Source organism: Lytechinus pictus, chromosome 17 (genome assembly GCF_037042905.1).
Source record: "Lytechinus pictus isolate F3 Inbred chromosome 17, Lp3.0, whole genome shotgun sequence".
Classification (NCBI taxonomy): domain Eukaryota; kingdom Metazoa; phylum Echinodermata; class Echinoidea; order Temnopleuroida; family Toxopneustidae; genus Lytechinus; species Lytechinus pictus.
Window position 1 is genome coordinate 13,659,247 of NC_087261.1, and position 23,321 is coordinate 13,682,567.

The 23,321-nt window shown below is 36.4% G+C and overlaps 1 protein-coding gene across 27 annotated transcripts in view; it reads left to right on the forward strand.

The window, feature by feature from the left end:
- LOC129279908 (centrosome and spindle pole-associated protein 1-like) overlaps positions 1–20,753 on the forward strand; it is an 84,504-nt gene extending 63,751 nt beyond the window's left edge. For 10 of the 27 annotated variants that reach the window (XM_064112644.1, XM_064112636.1, XM_064112637.1 and 7 more), the window contains 12 exons: positions 210–245; positions 1,243–1,296; positions 1,798–1,860; positions 4,523–4,705; positions 5,644–5,803; positions 6,355–6,483; positions 7,330–7,416; positions 10,367–10,416; positions 11,433–11,570; positions 13,160–13,253; positions 13,988–14,048; positions 18,081–20,753. In XM_064112644.1, coding sequence (XP_063968714.1) covers positions 210–245; positions 1,243–1,296; positions 1,798–1,860; positions 4,523–4,705; positions 5,644–5,803; positions 6,355–6,483; positions 7,330–7,416; positions 10,367–10,416; positions 11,433–11,570; positions 13,160–13,253; positions 13,988–14,048; positions 18,081–18,147 — 1,122 coding nt within the window. In that variant the 3' untranslated portion in view covers positions 18,148–20,753. Of the gene's footprint in view, positions 1–209; positions 246–1,242; positions 1,297–1,797; positions 1,861–4,522; positions 4,706–5,643; positions 5,804–6,354; positions 6,484–7,329; positions 7,417–10,366; positions 10,417–11,432; positions 11,571–13,159; positions 13,254–13,987; positions 14,049–15,778; positions 15,837–18,080 lie in introns of all 27 variants that reach the window. The other 17 variants (XM_064112652.1, XM_064112659.1, XM_064112661.1 and 14 more) reach the window with 10 other exon arrangements.
- Positions 20,754–23,321: the final 2,568 nt, after the last annotated feature.

Genomic DNA, 23,321 nt, shown 5'->3' on the forward strand with positions numbered 1-23,321 from the left:
TTTGATACCAAATTTGTTAAGAGAGGATGAATATATTTTTTAATTGATAGATTTTAAAACGATTCTGGAAAATGGACAACTAATATGTAGAATTGCCAACTTGGTGTATGCAGTCTCATTACTGGAACTGTATCTTCCTGGTTAATTATCTATGATGATGTAGTATTTTCCCTCGATTCATATTTGATGGAATTATTTTGTGTTCACAGCTCGAAGATATCAGTCCTAGGAATGGGAGATACTCAGTAAGTGAAGATTGTCTTGAAGTAAATTCTTCCAAAAGTCATACAAAAATCGTACGTGGAAGGTGATGATAATGTAACGATGATCCCTAATGTCGACAGTGATTTGGGAATAAAATCAATGAAGAAAGGGTGGGGAAGTGACCGGGGCTTGTATCCTTGAATACTTTCTTGAATAAGCATGCAAGTACATGTACATGTACATGTATCTTTAGGGGCCCGTTGCAGAAAGAGTTGCGATCAAACGCAACTCAAAAAATCTTGCGCAACTTGATTTTCAGCCAATGAAGCACCCGTCTTCGGGACTTGCGTTGATATTTTGACTTGCGTTTAAACACAACTCTTTCTGCAACAGGTCCCTGAACTGATACTTATTGAGATGGAAAATGTAACAGGATTGCATTTACTGTCAGCAAATTGTTTCAATTATTTTTGCCACCCAAGTTACCAAAAGTTTGTGTAGTCTGTTTATGAATCCTCTGCTGTACAGGCTAAACTTTATATAGTAGGATATTTTAGGATGATAGGATCATTGAAATATGTTTGATTTAGAAGAAAAATTTGATTTGGAAGATATAGACAATGCCTGCCTAGCATACATTTCTAATCTAAAAAATGGCGTCCAGTTAGAATATAGTAATAGACAGAATTTCTTAATCAAGTTATCATTAATGTCCCTAATCTACCCATTGGATCTGATGTGGAATTACCTTAAGGTTTGATACAGTACTTGGAGGTGTAAAATCTACCGTTGTAACTCCAGAGAAGGATGATAGAGTGAGACACACACAGACAAAGACAGAGACACAATTTAGTACTATCGGAAAGGCAGCATTGGATAATTTCTCTCAAAGTGTCCAGTTGCAAGCGGCACCTTCATTGGAGTTAATACTCTATGAGGTTCTTTATGTTTCATCATGAATGAGTCCTCATTTAAAATATGTTCTCTAAGATTATTTTTTTTCATTGAACTTATTTAAACTTTATTTGTTCATCAAAGGAAAGCCCACCTGGAAACAGCTTTGTTGATTTCTTGGTCAATGTCTCTAAAGAAGTAAGAAAACAAAGATTTCCTTTCCTATTTTATTAACAGACAATCATTTGCTGATAGATATTGAAGTAAAAATCCAACAAAATAAATGAATCTCAGACAGCTTTTAGGCATTAATTCTTTTTGTTATGTACAGTACACCTCACGTCCTGAACTTTCCATCTAGTGCAGTCGGTTGTTTTTTTTCCACAGATTTGAATTAAAATAGTAAAATGGAGCAATCACAAGGAAATACAGATTCAAGCAACATACATGTATATGGCACTTTGGTAATTAGATTGAAAATTTAATTGAAATTATTGTAATAGTAAATTATTGAATATAGGTTACATGCAGTTCAGATTGATCATTGATAAGTGCCATTACGTGTAGCTCGAATATATTTACATTTGCATTTACCTTTACATTGCTAGTAATATAACTGCGATGAAAGTACAACCGAATGCTTACTTTACGGGACATATGTCAAATAATTGCTTCCATCCATTGTAATCTTCTGTTCAGTCTGAAATGTACAAGAAAGCTCAGCGGTTACAGAATAAGCTTCAGCGTGATGGGCATATGCAGGTACTTTGCTTTTAGTTAATGTTTATTTGATCATTATAATAATAATAACAATTTGCTGTGCCCTCACATCAGTAGTTCCAATTATGCCAGAGAGTATACAGGCCTAATGTATACCCTACATGTACATGTACAGGTATAAGGCAGAATGAAAAAAAAAATGTTGTTACTGGTATAAGATTTATTTTGTCAGGGAATAGTGTTCATGAATATTCATGAGTATAAATTGTAGGGATATTAACTAATTGTACAGCACTGCTAACTCTCAGATCATCTTACTGCATCATGGCTAAACCCACTTGGTCTACTCTCAATTTGATCTAATTACTGTTTGGTCCAACCGTCACTTAGTCTAATAACTTACTTAGTTTTGCACTTAAGCACTTAGTATTTAATAAAAAAAGTTTGGTTCATATCAGCTCATCTTGTCATCATATAGGCTACATGTTTTCAGACCTAGTACATGTAGATATTAGATGAATTTGTTAGGCCCTAAATGGAAATTAGACAAAATTGCATAATGGCAATTAGACCAAATGGTTAGTAGACTGGGAATAGACCATGTTGGATGAAAGCAAACAGAAAGTACACAAAGTGGGTGTATAGACCAAGTGGCAATTTACATTCAAGTATACATGTATGTGAGTTGTTTTGGGCACTCGTAATAGAATGTTCTGGGTTCACTCTTCATGCAGTTCAGGCATCTCCACTCACGTTCCTTTTGCTGAATTAAAGAAAGTGAAACGTTGAAATATATTTAGACATGGAACCATGGCATTGTGCGAGACGTCATACGTTATGTATGAGATGCATGTACATTGTATTATGATAGACTGTTATGAGAGCATGTGGTATATTTGATGCAGGAATCACAAGTATGATGTATAAGACTAGCCATGGCTACATAAGATAATTAACCAATAGGATGCAAGGATTTCAGTAGCTTGTAACATTTCCAAATGAAAATAACTGACAAACTGTATCATGAAATGCCCCGGAAGTATGATTTTACAGGCGTTAAGTAAATCCTATACATAAATTTTACACAAGTTGAACTTGCTAAATGTCTGTCTGCTTTTTGTCTACATGTATTATACTTGCACAAATTTCATGGTACATGTGATTGCCCCTCTTTTTCTATTGATTGCTGTTGCACCTCATTAACCATTTCCATGCGTACTTCGCACCAATGCACACTTGATGCCATGCGAATTTCGCATTTTACTCGCAAACAATTCATTGTTTCCCTCCCTGAAAATAATTCAGCACGGAGGGGTTCATGGCCCAGCGGTTGAACCAGAGTTCAACCAGGATCCTCTTTCTTTCACAGTCCTTTTCATAATGTAAAGCTCATTCAGGCATGCTGACAGAAAGCTCAGCTCGTCATTTATTCCATGTAAATAGTTAGTGAGACAAAAAAGGTGGCATTCCCCCCAGATTATTTTCATAGATTATATACTGTACAGTGTCTGTGTCAGAACAATGTACACGAAATGTTGCTCAGCTCTGTCGCCTCATAGTTGAATGAGCCTTGAGCCAGTTTTCGCTTACCCTTAATATTCATGTACATGTATGCTAGATTTCCCAAGTGTAATTTGTCAATTTTGTGGAAGGACTTTGGATACTCGAGGATTTATTGGTTTGTTTCTGTATTTTTTTTGTTTAAAATACTGTAACTAAAAATCAGTTTATCACATGGGATGAGGTGCAAATTATTACCTTTATGAATTGCATTGAAACAATTTAGTGTCAGTTTTAAGGGATTATTAGTACTTGTAGACAACAAACTGGAACAGGGGGCTGTTTCATAAAGCTGTTCGTAAGTTAAGAGTGACTTTAAGAACGACTGATGAACCTGTCTTACGCGCTAAACCTTCGCCAATGGTGTACCATTTACCAAAAGAAATTATCACCAGTCGTTCTTAAAGTTGCTCTTATCTTACGAACAGCTTTATGAAACACCCACCAGGTGTGTTTTTACCCTCAGGCTGATATTAGACCCTCTCAAAAACAAACTTTTCAACTTATTATGATAGTGTATTGTTCATTTGTTAAAGTTTTTTTCATGTGGACACTTGTTATTTGATATATCACCCTTGTCTTTAAGATCATGACTTGTTACAACCCTTAACTTTGCGTTACCTGTATAACCAATCAACAATGGTGACCAGTGTTGTCACCGTGCTGTAGGCACCTATGGGTACTTCGCTCTGTTCAAAATTTCTGACCGGCCCATACAGTATCCAAAATCAAAGCTTGGATCAGTATTGGCTCTTTCATCCTGTAATTCTTTGTATCGAGCCAAAGCCGTAATCATACTGTACATGTATATCTGGGCCCGGTCTCCCAAAGAGTTTTTGTTGATCCGGTCAAGTACAGCTATGGAAAGCCAGCAACGCTAACGTCTATTAAATGAATGTTCAAAATGTTTTCTAGATACCAGTATGATGTATATTCATTCATTTATTGTTGTCTTGACAATCTAGCGTGCTCCTCTTTGTTTTCAAATTGACATGGTGCAAAATTCATGTCAGAAAAATTGTGATATTGATGGCTTCCATTTGCATGTAGTTGATGTGAATAGAGGGGATCACAACATTTTGTAAGACTGGACCCTAAAATTCATAATAAGGATTAATATTTCTCTCTGTTTTATCTCTACAAGGATGATGCTGACTTTCCGAGCACGTCAGAGAGAAGTTCCTCGCCCCCAGTACCTGCCGTATCAACCAAGGAACGTGGTGGACCCAAGGATGATACCAACGTGATGGGGGCACTGTCCGCTATGAGGGTTCAATTGGCTTACGAACAGCAAAGGGTACAGAGCCAACTAGACAAGCATAGAGATGTGAGTGATTGTCATTCTTGATTGATACAATTTATTTAGTGACAAATTTAAAATAAAGGCCTTTGTTGGGTGTGCCTCTAATATCTTCAAGAAATTGGTTATTTTGTTTGCCACCATCACATGCAGTATGATTCCTCCAATCTAATGCCATAGGCTGTATGATTAATAATTAATAATAATAATTGGCATTTATATAGCGCTTTATCAATCTACGACTGTTCAAAGCGCTTCACAATTATTATTACCCGGTCACTGGATTCATAGCATTCCAAGCAGCCTGTTAGGCGCAAACTTGCTAAACCAACCACAATGACGGTTGTTTCCTACCGGTACCCAATTAGCACCTGGGTGAGAATGGCAAAGTGTGGATTGACGCCTTGCCAAAGGGCGCTAGGCCATGGTGGGATTCGAACACACGACCCTCTGATTACAAGGCGAGAGTCAGAACCGCTACACCACGGCGCTTGTACTTGAGAAGAGGGTGTCCACTGATTACAAGAAGCATTTTTTTTTCAATCCTATAATAAAGTCCCGTAACCCCCAAACTCATAACTTAAAAGAATACTAAAGACCACTCTTGTCAGCCCTGAGTAAGATTCCTGGCAGAGGACTTCAGGAAAAACAACTACAAGATAGTACTGTAGTACTTATGGACACAAAGAGATCTTTATAATCCACTGCCATAGGCTGCTCACAGGTCGCATAAAGCATATTTTTGATAATTTTAAGAAGGTTTTTATTGTGTTTTTCATCCTATAGTAGAGTATGGTCCACACAATCCGTTGCCAAAGGCTGCTCATGCACCATGTAAAGGGAGCCCATAATTCTCAAGAAACATTACATACAGTAAGATCCATACAATACTTTGCCAAATGCTGCTCATTTTCTTTGTAAAGGGTGGCCTTAATAATCTCATTATTTTTCACCTTCTAATATAGTATGACCCATACAATCCGTTGCCAAAGGCAGCTCACGCTCCCCGTAGAGGGAGCCCTCAGGTTGATGTCTTTGAGTTGGCCAGACACAAGGGGAGTGTAGCCGTTATGAGAAACGCGACGCATCAAGCGGCAGAAGACTTTGATGGGCTGAAAAACAGAAGTAAGTTGAGAACATGCATGATGCGAAAGTAGTTTAAGCTTTGTTGAGGGATTTATAAAAGGGGGGCTGTTGCAGTAGTCGCTGTTTGCTATTGCACATCCTACATGTACTGTACTTCACTAAATAGTATGATTATATGTGATTTTCAGCTTATTAGGTTTATGCCCTTTATGTAGATGTTATTATGACATACTCGGTAGATGTAACTTAAGTTTTGGTTGACCCAAAATCTACATGTAGCAGAATTCAAAACATATACATGTAGCTTTAGATATATGATACTATTGTAACAATTAATCATGATATTGAAGACTTTCTTTTGTCTTGAATTAAGTTGTTAACTTCTAATCTGTATCCCGGAAGTGGTTTGTGGTACACCGTGTGGTGAGTCCTACAAGGACTAAGAAAAGTGTATAGAGGTAGAAGTGAAATGGAGAGGCAAGAAATTAGGAAGTTTTTATTTTGGAAATGAGTTTAATCCTTAAGAATAAAATGTATGTTTAGAAAAACAAGAACATCAGTCTTTTTTTACCCTGACAACCTTTCAAAAGGTGGCTCACGAACGAGACAAAAAGTGAAGGAGAGTTATCCTCACAAACCCAACTCGGATGTCACCCTTGAGGCTCAACAGAGGGCGCTGTTGAGAGCACAGCAAGAGAAATTAGAAGCAATGCGGAAAGGTTAGCCCCTTGCATGCATGCTTTTCAAAGCTATCCATTCTAGTTGAGCTTTGCTGGGACTGACTGGGCTTCTTTCTCTATTGTTTTTCTCATTTGTGGCTTTAATAGGAATTGTTAAAGAGAGGCATTCATTCTGTTTTACAGGGTGATGTGTTTATGGGCGGAAAGGTTTGCCCCTTGCATGCATGCTTTTCAAAGCTATCCATTCTAGTTGAGCTTTGCTGGGACCGACTGGGCTTCTTTCTCTATTGTTTTTCTCATTTGTGGCTTTAATAGGAATTGTTGAAGAGAGGCATTCATTCTGTTTTACAGGGTGATGTGTTCATGGGCAGGTTTCACAAATCTAAAAATTGACGGACCTCCAAGCGAAATGTGTCAGATCATAACTCCTGTTTCAATGCAAGCATTAGGAAAAATGAATCCTCAAAATACCAATTATATGTTTTGGTGTGAGAAATTTGACTCTTTGGTGATGTGTAAAATACATATTACAATACAATTGTACATGTACATTTGCTGTAAAATTATTATTGAAATTCAGCCTTCTAATATAGGATGTGCACTGATAATCTATGCGAAATACTGTGAATAGGTTTATTCTTGTTTTCAGCTGACAGCACCATTAACAAAAATATATATTTTTAACTCTTAATTTTAACGTAACTTGAATTTGGGGCGCATGCCAAACTGCCCAATTAAAGAATGCCTCTCTTTAATAGAAAAAAATGCCTCTCTTATAATTCAACAATTCATTCATTACTACACTAAGATATAGTATATTCATCTTTTTATCACCCTTCTGCAATAAACCATACTATTCATTTATCTTCCTCCTTGTGCGTTCAGTCTATCATGCATATTTTCGTTCAGAGGATAATATGAATATCAACAATGAGTATAAAAGTCCTGAACTTACCGCTCGGCAACCTCAACGTAAGACCTGAATTCCATCAGATATTCCGCACCAATGATTGTGTGTTTGCACCTTCTGAAAATCTGACCTTTGAGATACATGTATTTATCTGCAAATGTTCTAACTTTGACTTGTGTGTTTCATAATACATTTGCTCGGGTTGTATCCTTATTGAGACAACATTCATTTGTGTTAATCCTGGGAGATGTGTCGACGAAAGTGCAATTGACAGTCGACACCATGCATTAACAACGGTGCTTCTCTTCAAAGTGTTTACAAAATCCATTTAACCACTACAGTTTTTGTGGGATCTCTCTTTAGTTCTATTGATTTATTCTTATTCTATTGATTAATCTTTATTCTTATCTGCATTTAATTTTTTCAATTCTCCCTCCCTGCCCATGCTATTTTGTATGTCTTTTGAAGTTGTTGACATACAAGCATCATGAAAATGAGCATCACTGGGGCATGGACATGTACATACATGTATGTTCTTAAATGCATGCATGAATGGCATACATGTAATTTGAAAGGGTTCCTTTTCACACTGCTAGTAATGTACATGCTTTAATTTCCACACATTAAATTCTATACATGTAGGGTGAATCAAAATTACTTTCTGCAAATCATATCTTTTAAAGCTTAAGATGTACATACCTCCTTTTTCAATTAATTTGCATATAATTTACAAATGCTGCCCTCTATTTCAGTACTGCAAACTGGATATTTAACCTCCTAAAAGCAGAACAGTAGATTTTAAGTACTTTGCCATGAAAAGTTTAATTTAATTTATTTATATGTCAATTTCAATGAATGTGGCACCATTCTCTCTGTTTATAGAGGCTGCTTGAATCAACAACGCCAAACAAATCTACCATTTCAATTTTCTTTGACATCCGGTTTAACATTTTGTCTCCTTGTCTGCTGACATTAATTAATCATTAATGTTATTAAACAAATTCAAATCATAAGAAGCCTAACTTAGTGATTCAGTGATATTTTTACTCATTCGTGTGCACTGGTTTTCTATACTAACTTCCATTTGATTGGTTTTATCTCTCTCTTTCTCCCCCTCCCTCCCCACTCTCTATCACTTATTTATTCTGCATCACTGGCTCTCTCCCTCTTTGTCTGTCTTTCACTTTTAACAGTCTATGGAAAAGGTAAACTTATATTTTCTCAATTGAAGTGTAATGTATAGTACTCAATGTAGTTACTCTACTCCACTGTATTCATCTTGTAATATTATGCTTTACCTAACCTTAAAAAAAAAAAAAAAAAAAAAAAAAAAAATGTTTATAGTGCATTATTCAATCCAGCCTTATTGTTATCCTCATAATTACTCTACCATGGTTATGGATGCATGTGCAATGTGTTTATAATGTAATGTACTAATAGCCAATACATATTTATTACATGTATATTGCTATAATTTTTGTTTTGTTGGGGGGGGGGGAGGATACGCACAATATTTGAGGGACAAAATACCCCTCATACAGTGTATCGTTGTACTTGAAATGTGAGCCAAAGAATTAAGGCTTGAAAATATCAATAAATTTAATAGAAATTGCCCACCCTATCATGTGTGAAGTGTAAAAAAGATATAGGCCTACATATGTATCATATACAATGATACTTGGAGGTGCCCCCCTCCCCTCTCCCTTGTAGGAATTAAAAATTTTATACAGCAACTAAAGGGTGATGGTGGTCTTGTTTCCATTCTCATTTTCATTTAAAAAAACAGAACAAATTTCCAAACTAAAGCCCTCATTGAAAAAAAAAATCAAGGGCTTTGAACTGTATTTATAGGCGCTATGAATTAAACTATAGTGAGTTGCGTTTGAATACAACCAAAAAAAATCAAATGCAATGCAAAATTCACCACATTTATTAGTTGAAAATCAGAAGATATAGTTTCTTTAATTGCAAGTAATTTTTTTTTCTGTCAAGGTCCCTAGGAAACCTGTAAAGTTTATTGATAGCACAAGCCTCCACACTAACTTTTTTCCTGGTGGCCCAATCCACCAAAATCATTCATTTTCATATTTTTGGTGGCCGAAAGCAAATTTTGTGGCCCTAAAACAAAGAACATTACAATTTATCAAAACATTGGAACCCCAACTGGACCAACAAGTGTGAGCTTTTGCAGAAGTTTTGTGGGCCAAATCTAATGTTCAGTTGCCCCAGGCCACAGGGCAACTGATTATGTCGAGCCCTGGGTATCGTGACTCAATGTTATTCTTTTTCTAGAATTGTATTTAATAGAAATACATACAGCATTTGAATGTTTAGGACCCAATTTCACAAAGCCTAGAAATTGACCATAGGGCTAATTTTTAAGATAATTGCATTGATCATTATGTCGAATCAATCATACAACTCAACTGTAAGATCGTTTGCTTGGTTTTGTGTTATGATGCCCTACTGAATATGGTATTCTTTTGTATAGCTTGTATATACAATGTACATGTATATATATATATATATGGGTATTGCTTTTCTTTCATCTTGCATTTAGTTTAGGTTTCATTTCTAGTACTAGTACATGAAGAAGATTAGAATTACATATTCAGTAGCAATGTGCATTGAGTAGTTTATTTCCATGTTTCTTTGCATATACTAGTATTGTTTCTGTTATTGCATTACATATTAATGGAATGGTTAGTTTTAGCTGCTGTAAATGATAAAATAAAAATGCTGCAAATTTTAGGAAGTACACTGTAGTTGATCCATATCCACCGAAATGTTCATGTAAGCTTGAATGCATTCATGTGTACATATCTCAATTATTGATCATTTGATAGACAGCCATATATGCAATCAAATAATAAATCTTTTTCCTCAACTGTATGCAAAAATGACAACACAAAACCAGAAAAATTGATTCTGTGATGAGGAGGAAATGCCTCCGCATTATGTACATGTACATGTGATATGTCAAACTCACCATTTCATTCAATTAATTTACAGGAAGAAAGGCAACCACTAAAGATATTCCAAGAATCTCAGATATTGGAAGAGTAAGTATTTCTATTTCATCTTCATTCATGTGAAGTGAGTGGCAATATAAAGTTTCGATAAACTCAATGTTAATACCTGGTGGGTGTTTCATAAAGCTGTTCGTAAGTTAAGAGCGACTTTAAGAAGGACTGGTGATCCTTTCTTATGAGCTAAAACCATCGCCAATGAACATTTTGGTATATACCATTTACCACTAGAAAAGATCATCAGTCGTTCTTAAAGTCACTCTTAACTTTTTAATACAAACAGCTTTATGAAACAGCCCCCTGGTAGTAGTAGTAGTTGTAGAAGTACATGGAGTTTTTTTTAAATCAATTTATCATTTATTGGCAAATCTGCACATTATTAAAAGGAAATGAAACAATACGCCCTGGACACTTCCCTTTTTAGGAGAAGATGCTATGCAATAAAATACATTTCAGAAACATAACTTTTTAGGATGTTATATATTAATAATTATATAAGAAGAGAACAAAATCTGTTAAAAGGGCGGTGCTAAAACAACACGAACAGTTGCCATAAGTGCTTATCACCGTTCAGATGCCAGCCTAACAGCCTTTGGTGCCCTTATTAACAGTTCTGTTTATATCAACACCATCTGGTGCTAAAATAACACCTGACAAGTCAACATCTTGCATGGCACGCTCCCCTGCAGTACATAATGCCCACTGAGGCAGCCTCAGTGAATTTAATTGAATTCATAGGAGTAGAAGTAAAAAGAGTAGCTGTTTAGTAGTAATGATAGCAGTAGAAGTACTTAATGATAGAAGTAGAATTATACTACATGTAGTTTGTGAAAAGAGTGATAAAGTATTTGTTTTCCTTTATTGTGCATTTGCATATGAGTGGCATAGTAATTACTACCAGTTAAGTCAGGGTCTTTTTCCCCTATAATGAAATTGTTTTAAGTGATCCTCTTTTCTGTTTTCATTAAAGTATCTACAAAATATATTACCTGATGATGATGTATTAAAGTAAATGTTTGTTTAAATTATGAATGTTTTTTTTTATCCAGGGATCCCCTGCCATCCCTCTTGACTCGGATAGCGCTTTCATCGGTATAGACAGCGGAGAGGCTCAGATGCCCAAGACGGCATCTCGTCCTACACGCAGCAGTGCAGTGCCCTCGCCTGTTGATAGGCAGCCCAGGAAGGTTGGTCAAGTTGGTGGAGGGGGGAGGGGGGAGGGTGAATTGCCATCTGGTCTACACCCACTTGGTCTACTTTTTGTTTGGCCCCATCCCACATGGTCTAATCCTCATTCAACTACAACAAGTTCATCTACTAACCATTGCCATTAAGGGCCCATTCCGAGTGGGGTGCACTCACATAATGTGGTACGGGGACCTGCCGCTTTGATGACCCCCTTTTTCAAACCTAATTTTCAGTTCTCTAGATACTCCAAAGTTCCATTCAGAAGCCGCCTGCTTGCCAGACCGCCAATATGAAACATCTCAGTTCCCTAGCCCTACCAAAATTAACCAGCGTGAGCACCTCATGCGAGAGCTGCTCGCATGGCTTCACCACTCCCTCTGCTAGCAGCTCCATGCACCGCTAGCGCCCACAAATACATGCACAGCGCTAGCGTGCACCGTACATACTTCACCGCGGCCCTGTTTTTCACACCACCAGGTAGTTCCCAAAACCCTGTATTTTACCCTTGTAGTCAGTTCCTTAGACTCCCGTTTTTTCAGGGTTTTGTGAGGCACATCCCCATTAAAAAGTAATTTGAGTGCCCCCCTGGGGGGCCTATTAACCAAGTCGTCTATTTCCTGTTAATAGGCTGTACTCTTTGTATGGTTCAATGAATGTTTATGAACCATATGACAAGTATACAATATAAGTACACAAAGAAGAAATTAGGCTAACTGGGCATACATGATAGATCATATGAGAATTAGACTAATTGGCTATTAGACTAAATGTAGTGTTGATGGCAATTAGAATTTAGCCCTTGGGCAATTCCATGATAGAAATATCAACCATTTTGACATCACTTTTCAACCTGCTGTCCAAACAAGTGAGGAACTTCAATTTGTTTTGTGCTAATACTAAAGTAAGACTGGGTAGTCATGTACAAAAAAAATTACAACCAACACATATTATGTTTTAGGGGTGAAAATGTTGCGTGTCATATCGGACATTTCTGAGTCCTGTACGACAGGCAACATTTTCACCTTTAATTCACCCGTCCTCAAACATTGTTTGTTGATTATCAGTTTTTCTCATCACTACCTGTTTAAACTGTGTCATTAACAAAAAAGACAGTTTTATCGCTCAAGCATGCAGCTAAGAGGCTATAAATTGTTGTCAAAATGTCCCGTACGACACGTAATGGAATAGCCCCCATGTGGTTTTAGACTATCTGAAGAGCAGATCAAATGATATCATAGACCAAATTATATCATCTTGGCTTTGAAAGGGTACAAGAATGATCTCACTCTCTGTGGTTCATTTCATGTCAGCCTCCTGCCATATCTTAGCACTGTATCTGTAGGGATACCATCAATCCAAACTAAACTGTAACTCTTTAGTACATGGTTTGTAGTACATGTAGATTGTTGTTATGACATTGATAATATGCTTTGTGTTACATGGAACTTGACACTGGAATGTTGCAGGATGTGTTGTCTGGGGTTATTTCATCCTAGAGCCAGCCTTTTAAAGTAAACATGTATAGCCCCATCATATTTACATCACTATAAATCTTATGACTGAATCTACATGTATCATTTATCTCCAGACCGGACGATCAGTGTCTCGCCTGGACAGCGATGATCTTGATAAAATCATAGCCAAGAGCCAGGCCAGAAGTGATGCCATAGAGACACTACATGGTATGTTCCCCCGCCATTCTTGTGCAGTACAGATCTGGACCACGTCTTACAAAGAGTTTCTATTGATCCAATCAATGTCAACTATATGGAAATCCAACAATGTCATAATTTTTTCTTTAGAATATTTGCACAATGTACATTGTGAACAAGGAGAAGCACTCTGAATTGTCGAGAAAGCAATGAATGTATGAATATACATGTACAGCCATCATATCTAGAAAATAATTTAAACAAACATTTTAGACGTTGACGTTGCCGACTTTCCATAGTTGTGCCTGGGGGCTTGGGGGGGTGGGGGCTCTTTCACAAAGAGTAACGTGTGACTTAATATCTTTTCTAGATTACTAGTTATGTACATATACACATTACGTCATTGGTCAGATCATGCCTGGGGAACGCTTTCTGCCGCATAATAAAGGAGGGTGTACATGTACATTAGTATGACTGCTGAAGCAGGACTTCAAGTTACACTTTTTGTGAGAAACTTCCCTTTGACAATGTATGAACCACTCTTCTACTCTTGAATAAACTTTCTGAAATTCTACACTTTGATTCGTTGAGAATAAAAAAATATCAAAAGACAATGAAAGACAGAAAAGGACAAACTAGGAAATAGTGACCAAACAAATAATATTAAGTAATAAAGATATATGTGGTACTTTTGATATTTTCTCTTTGTGCCATGCTGTCATTACTAATCTTAAGTTTCTGTGTGTCACCATTTCATTATTTAGATCATGACAGTGATCCAGATGATATTCTGAATAAATTCCTCTCAAAGAAATCCTATGACAGGTAAGGAGCTTATATTCCTTCGTTTCTGGACAATGACTTTCTTTAGATGGTCCATGAGTTTCATGAATCTAGCTCTACCAGCTATTCTTGATTACAACACTATTTTCTTCAATTTTCTATTTAAGCAGGGAAGCGCAATGGCTCAGTCGGTAGAGCAGGGGTTTGGGATTCCGGTAACCCGGGCTCGATTCCCACTTGGTGCGCTAGTGCCCTTTGGTAAGGCATTTATCCTCATTACCAGGTCCCTCGGAGAGGACCTTAAGCCGTCAGTCCTCTGGTTGCTTGTTTACAGGCATTCATGCTTTCTTAGCAATCAGGTAAAAACTCGCCAACACTAGCAAGGTGATCTCATTCCTCAACCAACCAAAAAAATAAAGGAAACTGTTATTGTCAGGGCCCATTGATTATTTTCATGCAAACTGGTTTATACATGTATGCACACCTCTTCTGATATGAAATTTCAAGAGCTGATGATGCATACATTCAGCATTTCATTTACGATAAGTTCATGTAATGTTCATTTCATATATGTGAATTTGATTTGAATCCTGTTTAATATTATCAGAGGAAAAAATTGAATTTTTCATTCAGTATTTCATTCAATAAGATATGAAAGAGATATTTGTGTGTGATTTCATTTGCTTTCTTCTTGCATTATTAAAGTCACTGTTCTGTCGTAACTTTTGTGGAAATAAGTGAGCTATTCTAGCTTCCTTGTAATACATGTGATGTTGATGAAGCTTTCTGTGATAGGCCTATGCTTGAATTTTCTCTTTTTATGCAAATCAAATTGTTGTTGGGATAGGTATGGTTGTACATGGAAACTGTATTCAAAATACTAGTCTGTAAGCTTAGCGAAAAGAAAAAGTTTGGTTAAGAACACAACTACATTTGATGATTTCAAGTTCAGTGTTGACCTTTTGGTGTTGGTGTAAGGTCAATTTTTACACGAGTATAACACCAAACATAACACAAAGATGGTCCTGAAAAGTCACTCTCTAGTTTTTGAGATGTCAATAATGTGATCTGTATCAGTTTTACAAACTCCAAATAGATTTTGGAGCTAGGGGAATCAATCCAAATTTCAACACCAACACCGGACTTGAAATCACCTATTGTACTTTATTATGGCTCAGTGGATAAGTCTCTGAACTTTTGAACCACAAGGTAAGGGGTTCAAATCCCACTCCAGCACTCACGTCCTTTGGCAAGGTGTTGATCCACATTTGCCACTCTCCACCCAGGAGTAGTAATCGGGTACCCTTGAATACTTGAACACCTAGTCAGGGTAGCCATGCTAAAGCCAGGGTAATATAATGCAGTGCTTAGAAACATTGTATCGCAAAGTAATTAAAGGAGAATGAAACCCTTGAAACCAGCTGAATCCATATCAAAGAGAAAAATCAAAGAAACATATTGTTGAAAGTTTGAGGAAGATTGAATGAATAATAAGAAAGTTATGAGCATTTGAATATTGAGATCACTAATGCCATGTAGATCCTCCCATTGGCTAGTCCTATTTTACTCAAACTTTTGTTGATCTTATTCTTTGATTTTTCTGCTTTCACAAAAGCTAACTTGCTCCAAGAGTTTCATTCTCCTTTAATGTTTGTAACACTCTTGGGCAAGCAATTGGTTGCATCATCACCTTAATCATTTTATCTATGTTTATTACTGCGCAATGTGTCTTGTTTATTTTCCCAATTTATTGGCATTCATTGCATCATCAGTGGAGAGACTCGTTTTGCCGTTCTCCAGCATGAGAAGTCTTAGTATCAGCAATACAATGTAGGCATGGTTCGAATAGGCTTGTTATAGGCTGCCAGGTCGCTCTTATGTTTTGTGTTTCTTAACCATTGATTCACTGTTTATCTGATTTGATGGGGTAGGATGGACGATTGTGAAAGTCTGGAAAGACAAAAAAACAGGCACCATAAATTAACCTATATAATCCTTTCTTTTAGAATAGTTTTAATCCTTAACTATAGATGATTTGGAAGACCAAGTGTAGATAACAAGTTGATGACGATGATGATAAAGATAATAACTGCACAGTAACAATAACAATGAGAAGAAGAAGAAGGAAGAAGTTCTGCATTATTCTTATGAAGCAGTGCTAAAAAATTATATACAAAATTATATACACTGCTATTTGATGGCATAAAATCTAATTGTTTGATAGACTAATTCAGTATTTTCGATAAGTCTCCTTTAAATTGATATTCTGCAGTATCTAGACAAAATAATCTCACCATAGAGAATGTCTTCTTTTGTGCACCGATTGATAATAACCTTTAATATGCATACATGTCTAATTTGTTCACCTCCTCCTTATCCCTGTTTTCCTTATCTTTGCCTCCTCCTCCCCGTTAATCCTGCCCCCATCTTCCTTAATTTCCTTCTGTTTCTCCACCTCAACATCATCCGTCTTCTGTCCTCTTATTCTTTTTCTTCTTCCTTTTTCTCTTGCTCTTCTTCCTCTTACTTTTCCTCTCCCTCTTGCTATCCATCTCTTCCTCTCTCTCTTCCTCTTCTTCCTCTTCCTTACTCTTCTGCTCCTTTCGTGTATCCATAACTTTATTTAGTACTGAAAGTCAAATGATACAATATGCAATGCATGTGTGTACATGTCCAATTGTTATACATATACATGTACATGTACATGTACATCTGTCATATTTCTATCTCATTATAAGATTCAAGCCCCAAATTTTTATTGAAACTGCTTCATTGGCTCCATGCCATATTACTTACCATTGCTAAATTGTTCCCATGAAAATGATGTTCATGGAAAGTTTAAAACAAAGTTTATCATATGCATTTTATTGATGCAAAGTTTTTATGATTTAACATCGGGCAGCTTCATAAAAATGTGTGCATGTTAATTACTTTGTGCTATCTTTTAAATAGTGAGAGTGCATTTCCTATGACCCTAATAAAACTTGAAATTTTTAATTTTCCAGTGATGCTTTTTAAAAGTGTTAAGTATGATCTGTTAAAGACCCTGACCGGTGTAAAAACAGTCATATATCAAAATAAAGGTAATGATTCATACAATACAAATATACCAAAAATATTACATATATATCCTTCCATTTCTGACAAATATTAAATAAAAATCAAAGAAACTGCTCCTCCAAAGTACGCTTCGATTGAGCACCCCCACGTCGCCTGGAAATGATGACGTCACGTTGTGTCAGGAGGGTTGTGATTCCATAGGTTTGTGTACAAAAGCATTGGGTATTTTCTTCCATTTCCATGTTATGAATCCATATTTTTTTTTTCGTTTTCAGATGAAAATGGCACTCAAAATTATTCACTGTTCAAATTGTTGTAAACCTACAACTATTCACTACCTTTTTTGTGATTTCTTTGTTTGGCTCTTATTGGGCCTAAATTGCTATGTCAGGAAAAGTTGTTATACATAATCTAAATGCAGATAGAATTGAAATCTGCGCCAAATAAGCAGGAAATAAAATATGGCAAAAACTAGTTCAAAACTGTAGATTTCACAAATTCAAGCTTGTGGGTAAAAGTATATGTGATATCCCTCTGTGATAGAAGTGAAGAGAATGAAATGCGTTATCTGGAAAGCAAAAAAATCACCCAGTTTTTCTGTGTACAAACCTATGGAATCACGACGCTTCTTACACAACGTGACGTCACGGTCTCGAGGCAGGTGAAAAGCACAATAAAGCTTATTTTCTAAGCGGGGTTCGAAGCCCGATAATTGGAATATTCACAAGCAAAATACTCAGCTGGGAAGCGGTGAAAATGCATAAAGCATACCTTGCTGTATTTAGTAGCTTATAAGCTTTCGATTGGTATATAATTTATCAATTTCATTTTCGGGTCCGGTCTGGATCTTCAAGATCGGATTTTAGCTGTAGCTGACAGGAATAGAAATGATTGAGAATTTGATTTACTGAGCATGCAAGAAAGAGTAACTTTACGTAGGCAACTAAAGTCTTTGTTTTATTTTACAGTTAGTCATTTCAGGTATTAATCTTTTCTCTTTTATTTCCTTTTCAGTCGGCCACCATCTGGTAAGAGCGAAGACCTGAGCTTGTGGTTAAAGCCTTCTCTTGGACAGACGTGATAACGAGATTGAAGATGATATGCTTCTAGAGGGCTTCAGCGATGTAAAATCTCCTTATGTTCTTGTACGTACATAGGACTGTGCTACATACAGGTGCATACTCTCAATCTGGTAAACTGATAAACCTGTTACCTACTGAAAGCAGGTGGCAGCTTTTTTAAAGCCTAATACGGCTTAGTCTAGTCACAACAAACCAACACCCTGAAAACTGTCTTTTGCACAAAGTTCGGAACCTGTACCCAAAAGCAGGAATTCAAGAGATGAATGACAATTGTGTAGTCTTTGAATTTGGCTTTCTGATAGCCAATTTAAAATTCATTAAAAAAATTGTAGTAATTTTTTTTTTTTTACTGGAAATGTCCTTCCTTGATTCATATGGAATATGTTGGCTAAATATTCAATGTTAAATATTACCCAAAAATTATTGTACAGTATATAAGAAAATAAAGAATCACTGTTTATTTTCATACTGTGACTACATGTATTTCATACTAAATGTAAATCCATGTATGTGTAACTTGAGAGATCGATAGCTTGAGAACAATGCATATTTGAGAATTTGAAAATTATGAGCATGTTATTCTTTGTCACTGTTTAAGGATGAAATTCTAACCTTTAATCCCTTTTCCAGTAGACGGCACATTAAATTTTTCCAGGTCAACTGTATCAGCTTGATGTGTGCTTGTGAATACAATTTTCATGGAAATGCAGCTTCTTTCATACATGCTTTGGATTAATTTTTGTCAGTCATCATGATCCATTACACTATAGAGTTCATATATCATGTCGGACAGTTGCTCGCTTGTGATACGTCACAATATCATACCTTCATTACTCGGTATCCCTGAGATATTCGCTAATCTGTTTCTTTTATTATTACTCCGATTAAAACCAACTTAATGCCAGGGTGAATTTCCGATTTATGGTCGTTTGACTTTGATTTCACATATTGGTGCATGTTTGTTTTGCTCTTTTTGGTTTCAATTTTCACATCTCCTTTACTTTTACTTTTTTTTTCTTTTTTTTTACTCTAGAGAATCTCAAATACTTGCCCTTTCATCTCTTTTGAAGAGATTCCAGGATGAATGATATTATTATTACTTTTCTAATATGGTGCCACAAAGCTCGCCGACAAATTTGTGTAAATCTCAAACGGGATATGGGGCACAAGAAAAAAATTGCAGAGGAAAGCCATTACATGAATTTTTAATCAGCATATCAACAATCTTCCCTAAAAAGAAAATCGACTCAAAATATTTTTTTCCAGAGTTGCTCATCATACTGTAATCATGATAATGTTGTGAGTTTGTTCACCATTGGTCACTTTAGGAGACTTGTAGCATATTATTACTAAAAGATGATAAAAACACACTTTTTTAAAGTGTGATTATAGATATAAGCATAAATAATCCAATATGTCTCTTTGTTTGTGAGCACTATTACTGAGTTCAGTAGAGCTGGGGTTTTGGATTCTGGAAACCCGGTTTTGATTCCCACTTGGTGAGCTAGTACATCTACCCTTTGCTGAGGCCAGTATTTATCCTTACTACAAGGTCCCTCAGAGAGGACCTTTAAGCTGTTGATCCTCAAGTCGCTTGCTTACAAACATTCATGCTGTCTTTAGCAATCAGGTAAAAAATTACCACCAATATGGGAAGTGTTGCTGAGCTTTGCGGCACCATGTCAGAACAAAGTTTTTAATCATGGTCAGTGGTAGAAGTAGTAGTAGTAGTAGTAGTAGTAGAAGTAGTAGTAGCAGCAACTGTAGGAGCTGCAATAGTAGCATGAATAGTATATTTATCTGATGGTAACTTGCTCCTGATATTATGTGTAAATAGAAGTAAACAAGTCTGTTTTCATATTGTATGTATCATGTCATATAGATGTGCTGGTATAGATGAATATTATGTTCATATATTGTATAAAATGTATTATCATAGGCTATTTATCTTAAAACATGTATATACATGTAAATATGAATATAGGAGTCACAGTTCTGTTATACAAGCTTGTTTAGTGTGTGTACGTGGAAACATTTAATGTACATTATTTAGACAATGTAAACATACATTACGTGTACATGTGTACATCATTGTGATCAGTTTGATGTGTGTGTATGGGATAGCAGATATTAGGTGATTTCAGGTTTGGTGTATTTATTCATGTTGGTGTTAGTAGGTGTTGGTGTTGAAAATTTAACTCAGACTGCCTAATCCAGTCCTAACACTGAATATGGGTGTACAAAATGATACCATGCACATCATTAACACCTCAATACCTCGCTAAGTCCTTCCTAGGTCCATGCTAACACCAATATCATTTTAAGTCTAGTGCTGTGAATTGATTTAAACCTCAGTCTAATGCTTACATCTGTCAATACTGAACTTGAAATCTCCTATTGTGCTGTCAGAAACCTTTTATATTTGTTTGCTTAAGCATTCCAATCACCTTGAATTTATTGCCTAATTATGTCTTCATCCTTTAATTTTCCATTTCCATTCTATTTACATGTACATGTATGTGTGTATTGATATGTATTTATTTAGATATGCAAATTCAGTGACTTTATTTAATTTTCAGTGAATAAAATGCCGAGATACATTTTATTTTCTGGTTTGTTCTTCCCTTTTTTCCAATGTTTGATAAGTGTGAGTTCTGCCTCGAGCAGTACACCAATATTTAAGATTGATTTGTTAATTTTCCATTAATGTGTGAGAAAGAGTGTGTGTGTAAGTGTGTGGTGATGAGTGTGTATGCATGTCAGGATGCATTGAATGTGCGGTTGTGTGTGTGGATGTGGGGTAAGGATTTGTGTGTATTCATGTTAGGATATGCGGTTGTGTGGGGGTAAGGATACATGTATGTGTGAATGTGTGTTGGGATGCATTGTGTGTGTGTGTGTGTGGAGGTAAGGGTGGGGGTGTGTGTGTGCAGGTTGGGATGCATTGTGTGTGTGTTGGATAAGGATGTGTGTGATGGTGGGTGTGGGAGTGTGTGGAGGTAAGGGTGGGGATGTGTGTGTGCAGGTTGGGATGCATTGTGCGTGTGTTGGATAAGGATGTGTGTGATGGTGGGTGTGGAGTGTGTGGAGGTAAGGGCGAGGAGGTGTGTGTGCATGTTGGGATGATTGGAATGTGTGAGGGTGTGTGTGTGGGGGGGGGGTAAGGATGTCCGTCTATGGATGTGTGTGTGTGGATGAAGGAGTTGAGTGTGCGTGTGCATGTAGGGGGAGTTGAAAGTGTGAGTACATGTGTGTGGGCTTGATTTTGGTGTATGCATGGGTTTTGGGGTGTGGGAGGGTATTTGTGTGCATGTATTCATGTGTGGGAACGTGCGTGTGCATGTGTGTTTCCTGATTGTTCCTGGAAACATAAGTGAAAAGTTGTACCCTGTAATATATATACATGTATATGTTTTTTCATTATATTAATTAATAAGATGCCAAAGCTTTATGTTAAAATGGTTGATTATTTTATCTGTCATGTTTCCCACAGACAACTTGGCCAATGTGAGCATTTAACTTGACCTTTCTCTTCATTATGTCTTTGGTTATATGATATAAAAAATGAATAGATGGATGGATAGGTAGATGTTGAAGACTTTCGAGGGGTTGGGTGTGATTTTATTCATGGAGCTGGTTGTCATGGCGGATGATTTTTCGGGTGACAATTGTCCTTTGGGGTCGTCTTCGGGGGAAGGGGGGGGGGGTCAAAACAGTCCATCCAAAATAATAACTTTCTAATCGTATTTGCCGATATAAACACATCTCCCTTTGTGGAGGAGAATCCAGCTTTCGCAAATAACGATCGCTCGCTAAAGCCGATTTTTTTTTCCGGCTTTTGGAGGGATAGCCCCAAGTATATTTTGAACTGCATATTTAAGTTTATCCTCACGAAAACAAGATCAAGTATCTCTAAGGACTGAATATAATAAATGCGAGCGCAATTAAAGCGCAGGATTAAACTTTTGGACATTACATGTATTTAGACTAGCGAATTTGGTGCGTATATATTCTAAAAGTATTAATGCGCGAGCTGTAATTATTAATACAGTGCGTCCCACAAAAAACGAAACCGAGATTTATCGATGATTTATCATAACTTAATCACAAATACAATAGACAAATGACATATCATTGTAAAGCTTATAATTTCTATTACTTAGATTATTTCTCATTCACGCATGAGTGAGCAAAAACAATTTGAAGAGGGGATACCAAAAAGTCATTTGGCGGGCTGTACCTGGGTTTTAGAAAGAAAACCACATTTTTAAAAACTTTAATATCTGCTCTTTAATTTGATACCTCAATTACAGAAAATGGTCAAGAAATAACATTTGAAATAAGGCTTGAATTTCAATAATTTCATAAAATGAAGAGGTTCTACAGGCTAGCGTTCAAACTCACTTTACACTCCGTTTTGTTGACGATCAGCCATGCATTAAGTCTTTTGTTAACCATGCTATAGCTTCTGTGGGAAACCGGTTAAAACACGTTTCTATACTTTACCCGAGCTATTATGCATTCGAGCATGACGGCGTAATACTAACTTTCCTTTATCGTGGATATCGCAAAATAAATTATCACGAACCAAGACAGCATTCACAGTTCCCTTCCTTTCCTTTAGCACAAGGAATTGAAAACAAAGTGCAACGAAAGGTTAATATATATATTCCTCTTTACCCGAAAAATTAAAAGGCCGCAAAGAAAGTTCTTGCCTTTTTTGCTTTATCAAAAAAATGAATAAATAAATACATTTATCAAGAATCATTTGAAACTTTAATATTGCATTCTACACATCGAATACGAGCACGAAGAGTTACTAGAATTGGCATTAATATCAGAATAACTTTAGTAGAGGTGGTTTCATACGTCGCCATCGCCGTGAAGGAGAGAGATGAGACCGTGTACGAGGCCCTTGATCGAGCAAATGGAGCGATTGACACATGATGGATATTCGAATGATGTGTCGCAAGAGAAAAAAAAATGTTAAAACGTATAGCTTATCTCTGAGAATCCGGAAGAGTACTTTCATTTTCTATCGGGTAAAATGAGAGATATAGATTTTTCAGGCTATATTATGTAAATAAATTGAACGAAATCGGAGAAAAATTGAGGGAGTACAAAATTTAACGGATTATCGGGGGCGCCGCCGAAATTTACAACTCGATCCTTT